This window comes from Scyliorhinus torazame, chromosome 14 (genome assembly GCF_047496885.1).
Source record: "Scyliorhinus torazame isolate Kashiwa2021f chromosome 14, sScyTor2.1, whole genome shotgun sequence".
NCBI classification, from domain to species: Eukaryota; Metazoa; Chordata; class Chondrichthyes; order Carcharhiniformes; family Scyliorhinidae; genus Scyliorhinus; species Scyliorhinus torazame.
The window spans coordinates 213,269,466-213,288,007 of record NC_092720.1 but is presented as its reverse complement, the minus strand read 5'-3'; the positions used below and the strand labels follow the sequence as shown (position 1 = coordinate 213,288,007).

General features: G+C 48.1%; 1 protein-coding gene across 2 annotated transcripts in view; it reads left to right on the top strand.

Moving 5' to 3' along the window:
- LOC140390473 (butyrophilin subfamily 1 member A1-like) overlaps window positions 1-18,542 on the top strand; it is a 391,546-nt gene that overhangs the window by 16,605 nt on the left and 356,399 nt on the right. For both annotated transcript variants that reach the window (XM_072475628.1, XM_072475627.1), the window contains 2 exons: window positions 5,676-5,762; window positions 11,641-11,988. In XM_072475628.1, coding sequence (XP_072331729.1) covers window positions 5,681-5,762; window positions 11,641-11,988 — 430 coding nt within the window. In that variant the 5' untranslated portion in view covers window positions 5,676-5,680. The remainder of the gene's footprint in view (window positions 1-5,675; window positions 5,763-11,640; window positions 11,989-18,542) is intronic.

Here is an 18,542-nt window from a genome sequence, read left to right as displayed (position 1 = left end):
AGGGGAGATTTGATTTGCAGAAAATTATGACAGGCTTAGATCATGGAGACAAAGAAAAATTGTGAACACAGGTTGGGGGACTTTAGGCGAAATCTCTCCTCACTCAACCGCAAATCCACCCAATGCGGGGCATGATCAGAGACTGCAATTGCCGAATATTCCGTCCCCGCCACCTTCGGGATTAGTGCCCTGCTCAGAACAAAAAAATCAATACGGGAGTAAACTTTATGGACATGAGAAAAAAACGAAAACGCCTTCATCCTCGGCTGCTCGAATCTCCACCGGTCTTACCCCCCCCCCCCCCCCCCCCCCCCCCCCCCCCCCCCCCCCAATCTGCTCCATAAAACCCCTCAACTCCTTCGCCGCGGCAGGCCTCCTTCCAGTCCTGGATTTTGACTGGTCCCGTCTTGCGGTGGACCAAGAAGGGGCGGAGCAGCAGATGGGAGAACAGCGAGGTGCGCATCTATCAGGACCTGGAAGCGGAGCTGGCCAAGAGACGGGCTGAGTTTAATCGGGTGAAGGCGATCCTCTTGAAGAAGGGGGTGAAATTTGGGATGCTGTATCCAGCGCGGTTGTGGGTTACGCACGAAGACCGGCATCTTTACTTTGAGACACCGGACGATGTCTGGTCATTTATCAAAGAAAAGAAGTTGGAAGCATCTTAAAGGACACTTAAGTCTCGAAGTTATGTGATGGCGGTTTGTAATCTTTGTAATTTTGTATCGGTTCAAATAAGATTGTATGTAGTTCTGGGTTAAGTATTGGGCTGCGGTGGTGGTTTGAGGGTGCTTTGTTTTTGCAGGGATTTGATGTGGAGGGAGGAGGGGGCCCCCGAAGTTGGTGCTATTCTGTGGGAGGTTGGGTCTTGTTTCAAGCAATTGATTCTTCATTGGTTTATGTTAATTTCTTTTACTTGAGGTTGTTTACTTACTGGGAAATGCGATGTTGTTAAATGGTTTATTCATGTTGGGAGAGGGGTTCGAACAATAGGGAGCCAGACTGTTTGGCACCAGGGGCTGGGATTGTCAGGGCCAGCATTTGGAGTGTCAGAAGACCCGGGAGTTCGGGGAGTGAAAGAGGCCGATGGTCCAGCCTTGCCTCCCTGGTAGCCCGGAGACGGATCCTTTTAATGTGGAGGGACTCAAAGCCCCCGAGTGTGGAGACTTGGGTCAGTGACATGGTGGGCTTCTCAAGCTGGAGAAAATAAAGTTTGCCTTGAGGGGGGTCAATGCTGGGGTTCTCTCGGAGGTGGCAGCCGCGTGTCGACTTTCGGGGAAAATTAAAATGTCATCAGAAGCAGCACACTGTAGGGGGGAGGGGGGGCGGGTGGGTGCAATATGGTTAAGGGATGTACAGAAGGGGTTGGGTGGGAAATGTCTAGTTTACCATGTTGATGTTTATGTTGTTATTATTTTGTTTGTTATTGTTATAAAAACTTTGCAAATACTTCAATAAAAATATTTTTTTTAAAAAGGAGGGGGGATGTGAGGAGGAGCTTCTTTACCAAATGAGTTGAAGAGCTCGGAAACTCATTACCTGCGCTTGTGGTGGGAGCAGAGATGATCAATGATTACACAAGGAAATTGGATTGGCTTCTGAAGGAAACAAACTTATCGGGCTACGAACTGAGGACACACTTAATTGTTCTACAGAGATCCAGTATGGGCTCAATGGGCTGAATGACCTCATTCTGTACATGGGCCAGGAATTCTCCTCCTGTCTGCGTGGGTTTCCTCCGGTTTCCTCCCACAAGTCCCGAAAGATGTACTGTTAGGTAATTTGGACATTGTGAATTCTCCCTCTGTGTACCCGAACAGGCGCCGGAATGTGGCGACTAGGGGATTTTCACAGTAACTTCATTGCAGTTTTAATGTAAGCCTACTTGTGACAATATTAAAGATGATAAAGATTATTATTATGAATTCATGGCTGAGTCCAGGAACCACGAATAGATTCAGCCCTTTGGGAAATGTTTATATATTTGCAAAGTGGAGTGCTAGCCTTTTTTCTTTGAGTATTAGGTGCTTGTCAGAAGTTTATCTTTCTTTGACATGCTTTTTCAATGTCTATTTGTTTATTTGGAAAAGATTAGGAGATGTTCAAAGGATTGAAGCTTTTTCAATGGGATTATTAATAGCTGTTTTATAATCATTTAAGAGGGGCAAGTTTTAAAGTAGATTTTGAATGGCTGATTGTATTTACTTTATCTCCTTAGTATTTCAAAGTCTTTCCAGTGTCATTATATGGTTTATAAATTCTGTACAAAGTGGATATTGGGGAAGTGAGCATGGAGGAGCGTTTGGGAGATATAATGGGATATGGAGTGGGTATAGGCTGTATGGAGGATGTATGAGGGAATGGAGGGATGGTTGGGAGATATGATGGGAATTGGAGTGGGTTTAGGCTGTATGGAGGATGTATGAGGGAATGGAGGGATGGTTGGGAGATATGATGGGATATGGAGTGGGTATAGGCTGTATGGAGGATGTATGTGGGAATGGAGGGATGGTTGGGAGATATAATGGGATATGGAGTGGGTATTTGCTGTATGGAGGATGTATGAGGGAATGGAGGGATGGTTGGGAGATATGATGGGGTTTGGAGTGGGTATAGGCTGTATGGAGGATGTATGAGGGAATGGAGGGATGGTTGGGAGATATGATGGGATTTGGAGTGGGTTTAGGCTGTATGGAGGATGTATGAGGGAATGGAGGGATGGTTGGGAGATATGATGGGATATGGAGTGGGTATAGGCTGTATGGAGGATGTATGAGGGAATGGAGGGATGGTTGGGAGATATGGGGTTTGGAGTGGGTATAGGCTGTATGGAGGATGCATGAGGGAATGGAGGGATGGTTGGGAGATATGATGGGATATGGAGTGGGTTTAGGCTGTATGGAGGATGTATGAGGGAATGGAGGGATGGTTGGGAGATATGATGGGGTTTGGAGTGGGTATAGGCTGTATGGAGGATGTATGAGGGAATGGAGGGATGGTTGGGAGATATGATGGGATATGGAGTGGGTTTAGGCTGTATGGAGGATGTATGAGGGAATGGAGGGATGGTTGGGAGATATGATGGGGTTTGGAGTGGGTATAGGCTGTATGGAGGATGTATGAGGGAATGGAGGAGCGTTTGGGAGATATAATGGGATATGGAGTGGGTATAGGCTGTAAGGAGGATGTATGAGGGAATGGAGGGATGGTTGGGAGATATGATGGGATTTGGAGTGGGTTTAGGCTGTATGGAGGATGTATGTGGGAATGGAGGGATGGTTGGGAGATATGATGGGATTTGGAGTGGGTATAGGCTGTATGGAGGATGTATGAGGGGATGGAGGGATGGTTGGGAGATATGATGGGATTTGGAGTGGGCTTAGCCTGTATGGAGGATGTATGAGGGAATGGAGGGATGGTTGGGAGATATGATGGGGTTTGGAGTGGGTATAGGCTGTATGGAGGATGTATGAGGGGATGGAGGGATGGTTGGGAGATATGATGGGATATGAAGTGGGTCTAGGGGGTAGGATTCTCCGAGTCTCCCCGCCGAAATCGCGCTCTGGGACCCGAGATCAGGTCCGACCGCCAGGCCCGCGGTCTAAGCGGTGCCGGTCGGGAGCCAGTGAAAGCCGTGCCGGTTGGGAGCCAGTGAAATCGGTGCCGGTCGGGAGCCAGTGAAAGCGGTGCCGGTCGGGAGCCAGTGAAAGCGGTGCCGGTCGGGAGCCAGTGTAAGCGGTGCCGGTCGGGAGCCAGTGTAAGCGGTGCCGGTCGGGAGCCAGTGAAAGCGGTGCCGGTCGGGAGCCAGTGAAAGCGGTGCCGGTCGGGAGCCAGTGTAAGCGGTGCCGGTCGGGAGCCAGTGAAAGAGGCCCCTGCGGCGATTCTCTGCCGACAACTGACCGAGTTCCCGACGACGTGGCTCTCTCATGGTCCCACCCGGCGGGAATGGCGGCTGCGGTCACAGTCCACGGCCGCCTGGTGGGGGCGGGGAATCCTTCGCCGGGGGGGCCTCCAGGATGGCCAGGGTTCCGATCGGGGGCCACAGATCCGCGGGCGAGCATGATCTGGGGGGTTGCCGGTCCGTCTTGTGGGTCAGCCAGGTCGAACCTCCGACCGGAAGTGCAGGGCCCCGTACGGCAGCCGGAGCTGCGAGGACCACTCCGGGGCCCTGATAGCCCCCTGCAAATCGGAGCATCACCCTGGACTTTCTCCAGGTAAGTCCAGAGTGATTTGCGTGTGTTTTGTCGCAGGCGTAGGGACACAGCCCTATTATTGGAGAAACTCGCCGAGGGTGTATGGAGGATGAATGGAGGGGGCATTGGAGATGTGGCAGGCCTGGGGGATGGATTGGGGATGGAGGGGCATGGGTGATATGGCAGGCATGGAAGATGGATTGGGGATGGAGGGGCTTTGGTGATATGGCAGGCAGGAGAATGGATTGCGGATGGAGGGGCATTGGTGATATGGCAGGCAGGAGGATGGATTGGGGATGGAAGGGCATTGGTGATATGGTAGGCATGGGGGATGCATTGGGGATGGAGGGGGCATAGGTGATATGGCAGGCATGGAGGATGCATGGGGAATGAAGAGTCCATGAGAGATATAAGAACATAAGAACTAGGAGCAGGAGTAGGCCATCTGTCCCCTCGAGCCTGCTCCGCCATTCAATGAGATCATGGCTGATCTTTTGTGGACTCAGCTCCACTTTCCGGCCCAAACACCATAACCCTTAATCCCTTTATTCTTCAAAAAACTATCTATCTTTATCTTAAAAACATTTAATGAAGGAGCCTCTATTGCTTCACTGGGCAAGGAATTCCATAGATTCACAACCCTTTGGGTGAAGAAGTTCCTCCTAAACTCAGTCCTAAATCTACTTCCCTTTATTTTGAGGCTATGCCCCCTAGTTCTGCTTTCACCCGCCAGTGGAAACAATCTGCCCGCATCTATCCTATCTATTCCCTTCATAATTTTATATGTTTCTATAAGCTCCCCCCTCATCCTTCTAAATTCCAACGAGTACAGTCCCAGTCTGCTTAACCTCTCCTCGTAATCCAACCCCTTCAGCTCTGGGATTAACCTCGTGAATCTCCTCTGCACAGCCTCCAGTGCCCATATGTCCTTTCTCAAGTAAGGAGACCAAAACTGAACACAATACTCCAGGTGTGGCCTCACTAACACCTTATACAATTGCAGCATAACCTCCCTAGTCTTAAACTCCATCCCTCTAGCAATGAAGGACCAAATTGCATTTGCCTTCTTAATCACCTGTAAACCATCTTTTTGCGACTCATACACGAGCACACCCAGGTCTCTCTGCACAGCAGAGCAGCATGTTTTAATATTTTATCATTTAAATAATAATCCCTTTTGCTGTTATTAAATGTGAGACTTAAGACCGTTAAAAACGTACCTGAACTCAGCAGTTGATATCGTAAAAAGCCCCCTACCCTGCTCCCTTTCACCGTTTTTGTTCCTACCTCGCTGCACCGAGTGTTTGTTGATGCAGCCGGGATTAGAAGACCCGTATGGAAGGACAGAAAGAAGTGAGCAGACAGTTATCTCCGTAGCGATGTACAACATCACCACTTATTAGAAAGTCTGGCCCATTACATTGCTATATTTAGTTTCAGTCGTTCTGCCTCTTCAAGAATTATATCTCGAAATTCTTTTTTCAGATGAAATGCTTCCTCAGTTCTTTCAAATACTGAAAAGAAGATGCTTCAGAATTGTGTTCCTACTTGTGTTTCATTCTGTTCTGTCAGGTAAGCAATGGAATTGTGACTGAAAATCTTTGGAACAAGAAATCTTCACCAAATTAGCTAACTTATTGTTTGAATTTTTGCAATGAGACCTTTATCCAGGGGAAATCTACCTATTCCTCGGCCTATGAATCTTTCAATCTGTTCTCTCTCGAGAAATGCCTCTTGAACCAGTGCACAATCTGCTTCAGTTTCATTCCCCATCTAACCTCACATCTCTATGCACTCGACCAGAGACAGTCATGGGAAAGAGAGCTCACACACTACACGTGAACTTATCCTTTCATTTCATAGACTCTGGTCGACCTGTTGTTCATTTCCAGCATGTTCTGTTGTTTCGGATTTCCATCGTTTGTTATCTTCGTTTCTTCGCATTATTGTGGCAGCTCGATTATTTCGAGGATGAGAAATTTCTTCCACCCTTTTCTTGTACTGGTAATTCTCCATTGCTGCCTGACTGTTTCAATCTTTGAACATCATGAAAATATTTACAGGGTCAAACAGTTCAGAAATTTCCTTCTTAATCTTACAGATTTCAGTTAAAGAACCGCATTAATCTCCTTTTCCAGAAAAACAAATCTTTTTTTTTAAATTTAGAGTACCCAATTCATTGTTTCCAATTAAGGGGCAATTTAGCTTGGCCAATCCACCTAGCCTGTACATCTTTGGGTTGTGGGGGCGGAACCCACGCAAACACGGGGAGAATGTGCAAACTCCACACGGACAGTGACCCAGAGCTAGGATCGAACCTGGGACCTCGGAGACGTGAAGCAGCAGGGCTAACCCACTGCACCACCGTGCTGCCCCAGAAAAACAAATCTAACCACGTGGGTAAATGCAGCAGCCAGTTTGAATGGAGCAAGGTCACATTAACTGGGAATGGGCTCACTGAGCAGATGATCTGTTTGTGATATTAGCTGAGGGAGGAATGATGCCACAACATTGAGAGAAATCCCTAAACTACTTTAAATAGTGTCATGGGATCCTTCACATCCTCAAGTACACTCGGCTTTCGTTTAATATCTCATCAAAATGACAGCCCCTTCGGTGCTTGGCAGGGCATATGTGGTAACTGAAGGGGTCCGTTTTCCAGCCTGTGTGGGCACTTTTGGGGTCACCGCTTAACATTTCCCGCAACATTCTGTGGTATCTGCGCTAATCTAATTCGGATCTATTCAACAGCCTCGAGTTTAAACGCTCCATCATTGGCGACTGTGACTTCAGCCCCCGAGGCCGTCATCTCTGGAATGTCCTTAAATTTCCCTGCCTCGATCGCTCACTTCACTCCTTTAAATGTTTCTTCAAACCGAGTAAATCTTTTCTGCATTCTTTCTAGTTTAATAATATCCTTTCTAATATTGGGTGACCCGAACTGTACACAGTATTCCAAGTGCGGCCTTACTAATTAATGTCTTGTACAACTTCAGCAAGATGTCCCAACTCCTGTATTCAATGTTCTGACCAATGAAACTAAGCATGCCAAATGCCTTCTTCACCACCCTGTCTGCCTGTGACTCCACTTTCAAAGAGCTATGAAGTTGTACTCCTAGATCTCTTTGTTCTGTAACTGTCCCCAACTCCCTACCATTAACTGAGTAAGTCATGCCCCGATTTGATCTACCAAAATGCATCACCTCACATTTATCTAAATTAAACTCCACCTGCCATTCATCGGCTCACTGGCCCAATTTAGCAAGATCCCATTGCAATCGTGGATAACCTTCTTCACTGTCCACTATGCCACCAATCTTGATGTCATCTGCAAATTTACTAACCATGCCGCCTACATTCTCATCCAAATCATGAAGATATATAACAAATAACAGTGAACCCAGCACTGATCCCTGAGGCACACCGCTGGTCACAGGCCTCCAGTTTGAAAAACAACCCTCTTTCTCTTCTGTCGTCAAGCCAATTTTGTATCCAATTGGATACCTCACCTTGGATCCCATGAGATTTAAACTTATGCAACAACCTACCATGCGGTACCTTGTCAAAGGCTTTGCTAATGTCCATGTAGACAATGCCCTCATCTACCTTCTTGGTTATCCCTTCAAAAAACTCAATCAAATTCATGAGACATGATTTTCCCCTCACAAAGCCATGCTGACAGTCCCTAATCAGTCCTTGCCTCTCTAAATGGCTGTAGATTCTGTCTCTCAGAATACCTTCTAATAACCTACCCACCACAGACATTAGGCTCACCCGTCTGTAGTTCCCAGGCTTTTTCCTGTAGCCCTTCTTAAACAAAGGCACAACATTTGCTACCCTCCAATCTTCAGGCACCTTGTGGCTGTCGACGATTCAAATATCTCAGCTAGGGGGCCGACAATTTCCTCTAGACTCCCACAACATCCTGGGATACATTTCACCAGGTCCTGGGATTTATCTACCTTGACGTGCTTTGAGACTTCCAGCACCTCCTTTTCTGTAATATGTACACTCCTCGAGACATAACTATTTATTTCCCCAAGTTCCCTAACATTCCTGCCTTTCTCAACAGTAAATACTAACAAGAAATATTCATTTAGGATCTCACCCATCTCTTGTGGATCTGCACATATATGACCTTGTAGATCCTTAAGAGGCCCTACTCTCTCCCTCATTACTCTTTTGCTCTTTATGTATTTGTAGCAGCTCTTTGGATTCTCCTTTGCCTTATCTGCCAAAGCAATCTCATGTCCAGTTTTTGCCCTCCTGATTTCTCTCTCAACTCTACTCCGACAACCTCTATACTCTTCCAGGGATTCACTTGATCGCAGCTGCTTATGCATGTCATCTGCCTCCTTCTTTCTGACCAGGGCCTCACTATCCTGAGTCATCCAGGGTTCCCTACTTCTACCAGCCTTACCCTTCACTCTAAAGAGGAATGTGCTCACCCTGAACCCTGGTTAACACTCTTTTGAAAGCCTCCCACTTACCAGCAGTCCCCTTGCCTGTAAACAGATTCCCCCAATCAACTTTTGAAAGTTTGTGTCTAATACCATCAAAATTGGCCTTGCTGCAATTTAGAATTTAAACTTTTGGACCAGAACTATCATTCTCCACAGCTATCTTAAAACAAATGGTATTATGGTCACTGGTCCCAAAGTCTGTCACCTGCCCTTCCTTATTTCCCAAGAGGAGGTCAAGTTTTTCCCACTCTCTTGTTTAATATTCCCTGAAACGTCAGGGATCCGATTCCTGATTCATTTCTTTTCTGTTACTCATGAAATAACCACTAAAATTGAGAATTTTTCCCCCGGACTTTGGGCGGATTTTGGACTTTCTATTGGCGGGGAAGGTACCAAGGGTTAGGAGGACCCTGCTACAGAGGCAACAGGGAGGGTTGGCATTGCCGAACCTGCTTCATTATTATTGGGCAGTGAATGCAGAGAGGTGGGGCGATGGTGGGAAGGAGAAGGGGTACAATGGGTTAGGATGGAGGAGGAATCCTGTAAGGGGTCCAGCTCAAGGGCTAAGGTGACGGCAGTGTTGCCAATTACACCGAGCAGGTACTCAGGAAGCCCGGTGGTGCAGTCCATGGTGCAGATCTGGAACCTGTTGAGGAGGCATTTAAGGATGCAAGGGATGTCGGTGTTCAAGGCATTGTGTGAGAATCACGGGTTTGAGCCGGGGTGGGAATGGATGGCATGTATAGGAGGTGGAGAGATGTGGGGCTTGTCAAGGTGAGGGATTTGTATCTGGAGGAAGGATTTGCCAGTCTGGAGGAATTGAGGGGGAGGGTGGAGCTCCCAAGAGGAAGTGAGTTTAGGTACCTGTAGGTAAGGTTTGGAAAGGGTTGCTGAGGTACACCCAGTTGGAGTGACTGCTGCTTCCGGATGTGGAAGCGGAGGGCAGGATCGGAGAACAGGGAGGTGAGCGGGTGAAGATTAAGGAGAAATGGGAAGGGGAGCTGGGAGGGGAGATAAACTGGGGAGTATGGAGTGAGGCACTGTGAAGGATAAACGCAACCTCGTGCGCAAGGATGATCATGATACTGTTCAAGGTGTTACACAGAGTCATAGAGTCCTAGATGTTTACAGCATGGAAACAGGCCCTTCGGCCCACCTTGTCCATGCTGCCCAGTTTCTATCACTAAGCTAGTCCCACTTGCCTGCATTTGGCCCATATTCCTCTCTACCCACCCTGCCCATGTAACAATCAAACTCTTTTTTTAAAGGACAAGATTGTACCTGCCACGAACGCTGCCTCTGGCAGCCCGTTCCAGATGCTCACCACCCTCTGTGTCAAGCTTCCCATATGGGGAAGGAGGTTAGGCCAGACCCTTTGGTGGCAATATTTGGGATTTTGGAGAAGCCGGAGCTGATGGAGGGTAGGAAGACCGATATTGGGGCCTTCGCCTCTCTGATTGCCCAGCGACGAATCTTATTGGAGTGGCGGTCAGCAATGCCATTGGGGGTAGCAGCCTGGCTGGGTGACCAGTATGGTTCCCTTCAGCTGGAAAAGATAAAATACGAGTTAAGGGGTTTAATGGAGGGGTTTGAGGCAACATGTTTGTGACCGTGATTGAGGAGTTGTTTGTCGCGTGTGGCGGGGGGGGGAAGAGGTGAAAAAGGAGAAACATTTGTACAAACTGTATAATCGTTGGTTGGGAAGCTTGTTTCACAAATTGTTTATCTGTTGTAACTTTTTATCTCATAGAATTTACAGGGCAGAAGGAGGCCATTCGGCCCATCGAGTCTGCACCGGCTCTTTGAAAGAGCACCCTACCCAAGCCCACACCTCCACCCTATCCCCATAACCCAGTAACCCCACCCAACACTAAGGGCAATTTTGGACACTAAGGGCAATTTATCATGGCCAATCCACCTGACCTGCACATCTTTGGACTGTGGAAGGAAACCGGAGCACCCGGAGGAAACCCACGCAGACATGGGGAGAAAATGCAGACTCCGCACAGACAGTGACCCAAGCCGGGAATCGAACCTGGGACCCTGGAGCTGTGAAGCAGTTGTGCTAACCACCATGCTGCTGTGCTGCCCACACATTATATTTCGTAATAAAATGCATTTCAAAAAATTAAGAAAGAAAGACAAAGAATCTCTGACCTTCTCCCCAATTCATCAATTACAGTACCACTCAGCCCTGAGATTCCTGGTCAGAACGCATTTATTACATGATGTATTCATAGAAACTACACAGTAAATGTGTAAACAATACAAGAGGGAATAGTTACATTTTCCTTAATGTTCTGTCCTTTTAATGCCATTGTTCTTAATTTATTTTCCTGATTCTTGCTGCGAAAGCTGGGGAGAAGGCCAGAGATCGTTAAAGTCTTTCTTTCTTAATTTTAATGGTTATTGCATGATTGGGTAGGAAAGGAGGTGTCAAGATGCCGGCATAAACGGCCACCTTTCTCCGTCATATTGTTTGGGACATAGTGTAAAAAAACTTAAAGGAGCGGATCCCGCGATGTCACTTAGTATTTTTGATGATCTGGGAGCCATTTTTAAAGGCTGCCCCAGCATAGAAATGTTAACCAGGAACCCCCCCCACAACACACACCCTCCCCATCCCAACGGGTATGGACTTTCTTACGGGGTTTTGGGGAAGAGGATGATTCAGGCGTAGAGGCCTGATAATTAGATGCAGATACATGGAATTATGTTCCTGATGTTGAACGTCAGGAATCCCATTACGCCACTGACAGGGAGTGAGGACAATCGCGTCCCGCTTTTACATCGGTGTGAAATGTGATTTGAAAGTTTCTTGTGATTTTCTGCTCCCTTTTCTGATCCCGTCCAAAGAAAAAGGGAGCTGAACATCTATAAAGTTATAGCACCAAAAATTAAATGTTATTTTTTCCTTAAATATCTCCCAAAGATTAAATCTATTCCCACATTATTTATGTTGATGTTTGAAATCTTCTATTTTCCAGAGAGATTCCGTGTTCTTGTGCCTGACGATCCCATCGTCGTCACTGTGGGTGATGATGTTGTATTAGAATGCCAACTGGTACCAGATATATCTCTGGATAACCTGGAGATTCGATGGTTTACATCAGACTCCGCTTCACCAGTACATTTATACTCCGATGGACAGGACCGACCTGACGTGCAAGACAAAGCTTATCGAGGGAGAACAGAACTTTTTAAAGATGAGTTTCCACGTGGAAATGCCTCTCTCAAACTGAAGAAGATAAAAGCATCAGATGGAGGGAGTTACACCTGTTTCATTGACTCCAAAACATACCACGCTGAAGCAGTGATAAATCTGGAAGTTGGAGGTTTGTTCATCTTGTAAACGACTAAAGTTTGATCAATGTGAGGCACAATAGTCAAATTTCAGCCTTTTTAGGGTCTGGGGTATAAAAGCTCAGGAGGCCCGAGAAGGTAAATTAAAGAACACTTAATTAGTGAACACAACGTAAAGGTCACTGTGCGGCTTACAGCTCACAGATCCCCATCGGGATTACCGGATGTGCTGGTCCTGATTCGGGCCGGCTTTGGTGGGAGAGCTCGTACTCTAGACCGCTCGGGGAGATCGATCAGTGTGACCCAGTGGGTCTCGTGAGGGTTATTTTATCAGCGCCCCCCCCCCCCCCCCCAAAAGCCCGACGGTTCCCCTGAAATGGGTTGTTGAGGGGCCTGCTTTGCCGTTTCGCCCATGGCAACGCTTCCCCAGCTGGGTCGGGGGCCATGTTCAGGGAATATCTTTTTCATGCAGAACAACGAAGGGGCAATGTCATGAGTCTGTCTATGATGTCTTCTGAGAATACCGAGGATTCCGTGTCCAGATCCAAGGCCGAGTCATCCATGTCCTGCTGCCCTGGCATAGGTTCCTGGTCGGAATTGCTTCCTGACTAAAGGATTGAAAACAGGGTGGTGAAGGCAGATTCATCCAGTCTGGCTTCCCGCATCACTTTCAGGAAAGCGCTTTGTTTGAGGTGGCCTCCAGCGGTCCTTTTCGACGCACCTGCACGGTGATCCACTTCAGAACATCCTCGGAAAAGAACGCCTGTGTCCGTGAGCTGCACTGTCACGTTGGAATATTAGAAAGGGCTTTGAGTTTGCAGGGAAAACCTTGAGGATCCCTCCCCTTGAGGTGATCCACGTGATTCCGCACGGTTCGCTCTCTAGTCCTGACTGTGTAAGAAACAGGCTCCATTTTCTCCTCTGTAGTCCCTGGGTTCTATCGAATACCATCCTGAAATTCCGAACATGAACAGAGTCTCTTGGTTTAAAACCTCAGTCAGGCTTCTGTTGATCATGTTCCCTTTTCTGGAGATCCTGCTTCAATTGCCAAGACTCGGGAACGTTAAATTCAGGTGGGTCCGGAGGAGTCAGCCCGTTCGAAATTCTGCCGATGCCATCCCGGTTGTGATATGTGGTGTCATTCGGTAACTGAATAGTTAGCTTTGTTTCAATGGAACCCACAACGTCTGGATTACCCGCAGTAGGAGCATTTTCAGAGACTGAGTATTGAGCTGGCTTTTATGTGGGGATTTTTCCCCACCTAATTCCAGTTCAGCTAACACAAAGACACGGAGAGAACAACTCTGGTTAAGATGGCTTTACTTTCCAAGCTTGGTTTAACGTAAGTGATTTGGATAAACGGCAAAACCACTCTGCTTTACATTGCTTCAGGTTCAACAGTTATACAATTTCCAAAATTCAGTAGCCCACCCCTGTTGGACTCAATCCAATCCTTGCAGTTATAGATTTTACCTTGACCAAAGAATTTTACTTTAGGCAGCATGGTGACTGCATGATCAACTCGTGATTTCGCCCCATCCTGTTCCCTGGACATCTGTTGTTTTTCTAGACCCTCACTTCCGCTGTCTCTTGCTCTCCCCTACTCCCGTCTCTTATCTTAGTGTGGTCCCTGTTCGTACCATTGTTTGTCTGAGCACAGGTTGCTGGAGCTGCTGATAAGAACTGCTTATTCATAGAATTTACAATGCAGAAGGAGGCCATTCGGCCCATCGAGTCTGCACCAGCTCTTGGAAAGAGCACCCTACCCAAGGTCCACACCTCCACCCTATCCCTACAACCCAGTAACCGCACCCAACACGAAGTGCAATTTTGGACACTAAGGGCAATTTATCATGGCCAATCCACCTAACCTGCACATCTTTGTTGCTGGCTCTGTTATTGCCAACCACATTATTGCTCTCTGTCTTAGGAATGTAGCCAAGTTAGTTAGCTTAAATCCCATCATACATTGTGGCCACTACTATTAGCAAGAGTTTAAATGCCTGTTACTACTATGTTCTAAGAATACATGTTTAATGGGTAATAATGATTACTGGATATATTTTCTTTGATTAGTTTCAATCCTCAATAAACTAACTTATGTAGAGATATTCGAGAGTTATCCGAGCTATCCTGTTTTAAGGAGTCTCATCTCAGGACCCCCCCCCCCCCCCCCTCTCTCAGCCAAACCTTTTGAGGGTGAATGGTATGGCGCAGTTTGGAATTGTTTCACTCCATTGCTTCTATTGGTCACGTTGTGCCGTGGTGAACTGCTTTTTGGGCTCGGCGTGGCCGTTGGATCGCGCCATTCAGTGCACATCCATCCATTTTGAGTTGGTGTCTATAAGGAGCAGAATCATTCACCCCAAGGGCCCTGTGAAATTGGTATGTAACCCCACCCAGGGGTGTCATGGCCATTCCCAAGGGTGGAGCAAGGCTGAGGGAGGGAGCTACTGGTGTTCCTGGCAAGCCGCACATTACTGCACCATTCGCTCGATGTCACCGTTGAGCCCTGGCCACTACACATAGCTCCACACGAGCATTGTCATCATGGAAGCCCCCAGGTGTCCGCTATGCAAATATTTTAAGATTGTGCCCCGACCTGACCACGCAGGAGGATGTCATCCTCCTTACTGAGCTCCTGCTGCTTTACAAGGTAGACCCGGAGCTCCTCTGGGGATTTTCCTTGTAGCCTGCCACGCAAGACAACATTACATAGTTTTGCCAGCGTGGGGTCCCTTTGTGTGGATTTGTGCAGCCATCGTGGGTCGGGGGTCTATGAAATTTAACATCAATATGACTTTGTCCGTCACTGCCGGGAGTGTGGGGGTTTACAGGTTGTGGGAGTTGGCTGAGGGCATCTGCCTGCATGATCTGTGCTCCTGGACGATGTTCAAAGGTGTATTCATAAACCGCCAACAGCAGTGGCCAGCATCAGATTCTGGCTGAGGCTGTTGGACTCAATAAAGAGGCCAAGTAAGGGCTTATGGTCCGTGATCACGGTGAAATGATGCCCGTAGATGTACTGGTGAAATTTCTTTGCTGCCTTTTCCACGACCAGTCGTTCCTTCTCTATTTGCACAGAGCGGCGCTTTGCATCAACCAGGGTTCTGGATGGGTATGCTATCAGCCTTTCTGTCCCATTGTCCCAGCAGTGGGACACCACCGCCCCAATGCCATACGTGGAGGCGTCATATGTGAGGACGAGGGGTCTTGGTGGATCGCAGTGCGTCAATCGCTTAGATGCTGTTAACTGCCGTTTCACTCTCGCGGTGCTTTCCATGCCCGTTTATGGATTTTCTTCAGTAGCCCATGTAGGGGTGCCAAGGTAGCCTAGTTTGGGATGAACTTCCCATAATAACTGGGCCTCAAAAATAACCTCAGCTCGATGGTGTTTTCAGGTGTCGGTGCCTCCCTGATAGCCTGGACTTTATCCTCCATCGGGGTAACCCATCCTTATCAACCCGGTATCCGAGGTACATGACCTTTTTTCCCTGGAAGATGGATTTGCTCCTCTTCAGGTGGACACCCCGTCGGAGAACCTCTTCCACGTTGGCAGGTGTTCCCAGTTGTTGGCAGCTGAAATGAGCACATTGTCCAGTAGACAGCCTGGGAAAACCCTGGAAGATGTTTCCATCACCGTTGAAAAATCACACACGCTGATCCCGAAAGGGGAGCCAGGTGTACTCGTACAACCATCTGTGGGTGTTGATGGTGACATACTGCCGTGATACCGCGTCTAACTCCACCGGAGGTACACTTGGCTCAAGTCGAGGTTAGTGAACGAGTGACTCACTGGCCAACTTTGCGTACAGATCTTCTATGTGTGGCTAAGAGTGCCGGTCCAAACAAGAGGCCCTTTTACTGTTTTCTAATAATCGTCACACAGGTGGACGGACTTGACTAGTTTCCGCACCGGGACCACTGGTGCTGCGGATTCTGCAAACAGGACCGGGCGGATGATGTCCAAGCTCTCTAGCCGGCCCAATCTGTCGTCTACTTTTGTATCAGGGTGTCTGGGACCGGTTGGGCCCTGGAGTATTTAGGCTGGGCTTCTGGGCTAACATTGTATTTCCCATGCCCTCCTGGAAAACATCCGGGCTTCCTACAGACCGCCAGTCTCCATCCAGAAGATTTATTGCTTCAGCCAGGCTGTTTGTAACAAATTGTGGCTTAAAAGACTGGGTCTGGGTCCTTGAACCACTACCACTGGCAGCCTAACCGACTGTTATCTGCAGTGATTTGGGTCACTATGGTAGTGATGATGGTTAATGGTTCCCTGGTGGCTAGCCGGGCTTTGGTATCACTCAAACCCAGGGCCAGAATTCCCATATGGAGCCGACGGAAAGTTTGTTGTCCAACAATCGAGACAGCAGCACCTGTGTAAATTTCCATATCCAGGGGGTGACCGTTGACTTGAAGCTTTATCCAAAATTGGGCTACTTGGGCACAATGGTACAATTTAGCCGCATCAGGTCTTCCTCCTCGGAGGGGGCAATAATTAAAGCCCTGGCTCAGGACGTCTGTGTCACCTGGCCAGGGCGATGCGTTCACTGTCCCCCTTTTCCGCCTCTCGTGGGAGAGTGACAAATCTATGGCCCCTTTCAGCTCCAAGGCTGGCTCCACTTATCGCTTCCTCTGGGTTATCATATTGTTGATTTCACACACAAAACGATTTCATAACATCTCTGGGAGGGATGGACCGAAGTCACAATGTTCCGCTAACTTACGAAGGAGCGTCAGAAAATCCCAGGGTTTGACCGGCAGCACTGAACCAGTACCTCTGTATTATTACAGACGGCTTGGGGTCGCAATGACAAGTGAACATAGGGTCACAGGATGTACGGCTGTCCCTGCAAGGCAAGCCCCCAGGTGCCCTCTGGCCTCAGCTGACCCATCAGCGGGATGGGCGTACTCCAGCGCAACCAGTGTCACCTTATTGGCTGGGATGAGTGTATGTGGGGAGTGTGATGTGTATATGCAGCTGCACGGACCCCCCCCCCCCCCCCCCCCCCGTTACTCCTCCAGCCCTGGCAGAAGCCATCCCCCACAGTCAGTCAGCAAACTACGACGATGTTGGACCCCCCCCCCCCCCCCCCCCCCCCCCGTAGCCACGGCGCCTGTTAACGATTTTTAAAAGCACAAGTGAACCCCGCAATCGGTAATTCGCCCCAGTGGAGGCGGAGCATCGGGAGGCCCCAGAGAATACTGGGTCAGGCCCGCTAATATGCCAACGGTGTTCACTGTACGTGCGTTTTGGAACGCATTGACGCCACTGTTGAGGCACTGGAGAATTGTGATTTGGCGTCAAACCGGTGCCCGCCACGATTTTGGTGTCAAAATCAACTCCGCCCAATTGCGTTTCCCGATTCGGGCATCAGCCGACGGAGAATCCTGCCCATAATGTTTCAGACTTCAGACAACACACACGTTAACACTCCCGAGTTCAGAGTGCAGAGCAGGAATGATCCCAAGTCCAAAAAGCACGCACGAAGCAGTTACCTTCCGATGACACTCTAGTAGTTCAATTCAGTCATAGAATCATAGAATTTACAGTGCAGAAGGAGGCCATTCGGCCCATCGAGTCTGCACCAGCTCTTGGAAAGAGCACCCTAACCAAGGTCAACACCGCCACCCTATCCCCATAACCCAGTAACCCCACCCAACACTAAGGGCAATTTTGGACACTAAGGGCAATTTATCATGGCCAATCCACCTAACCTGCACATCTTTGGACTGTGGGAGGAAACCGGAGCACCCGGAGGAAACCCACGCACACACGGGGAGGATGTGCAGACTCCGCACAGACAGTGACCCAAGCTGGAATCGAACCTGGGACCCTGGAGCTGTGAAGCAATTATGCTATCCACAAGGCTACCGTGCTGCCTTGTGTCAGTCAACTCAGTAAGTTAAACCTTCTGAGCTGAGACAACACAAGACCCTTCAAATATGTGACCCCATGATTGTTATAATGTCACCGTTTGTCCTTGTGCTGGGAAACTGTCATCAGACAAGTTGGCGCATGTTCAGAAGGTAACATCATTGGGTTAACTGAATATTGGAGTATCCACTCATAACTCTGTCACATAATTTAGTTGCACATTTTAGTTTCAAATAAGAGTCAAAATCCATGGGCACTTCTAAGGCATCTTTTTCTAGATGATGCAAAATCTCAGTGGAACGTGTAAAATTGTTTTGTGTGTCCATAACGTACTGGTGTCACTATCAGAAATCCCAGTATTTCCACTTACATAGAACAGTACAGCACAGTACAGGCCCTTCAGCCCACGATGTTGTGCTGACCATTTATCCTCATCCAAGATCAACCTAACCTACACCCCTTCAATTTATTGCTGTCCATGTGGCTGTCTATAGAACATAGAATGATTTGTACCCTGTGCCAGGTAGACTACTTTCCCAGGACAATATCCTGGATAAAGTGAACCCACAATGTGATATTTGATTGTGGACAATTGGAAAATTGCCCAGGTACGTCCGATCTTCAAAAAAATAGGACAAATCCAACCCAACCATTACCCCATCAGCCTACTTCCAATCATCAGTAAACTAATGGAAGGGGTCATCA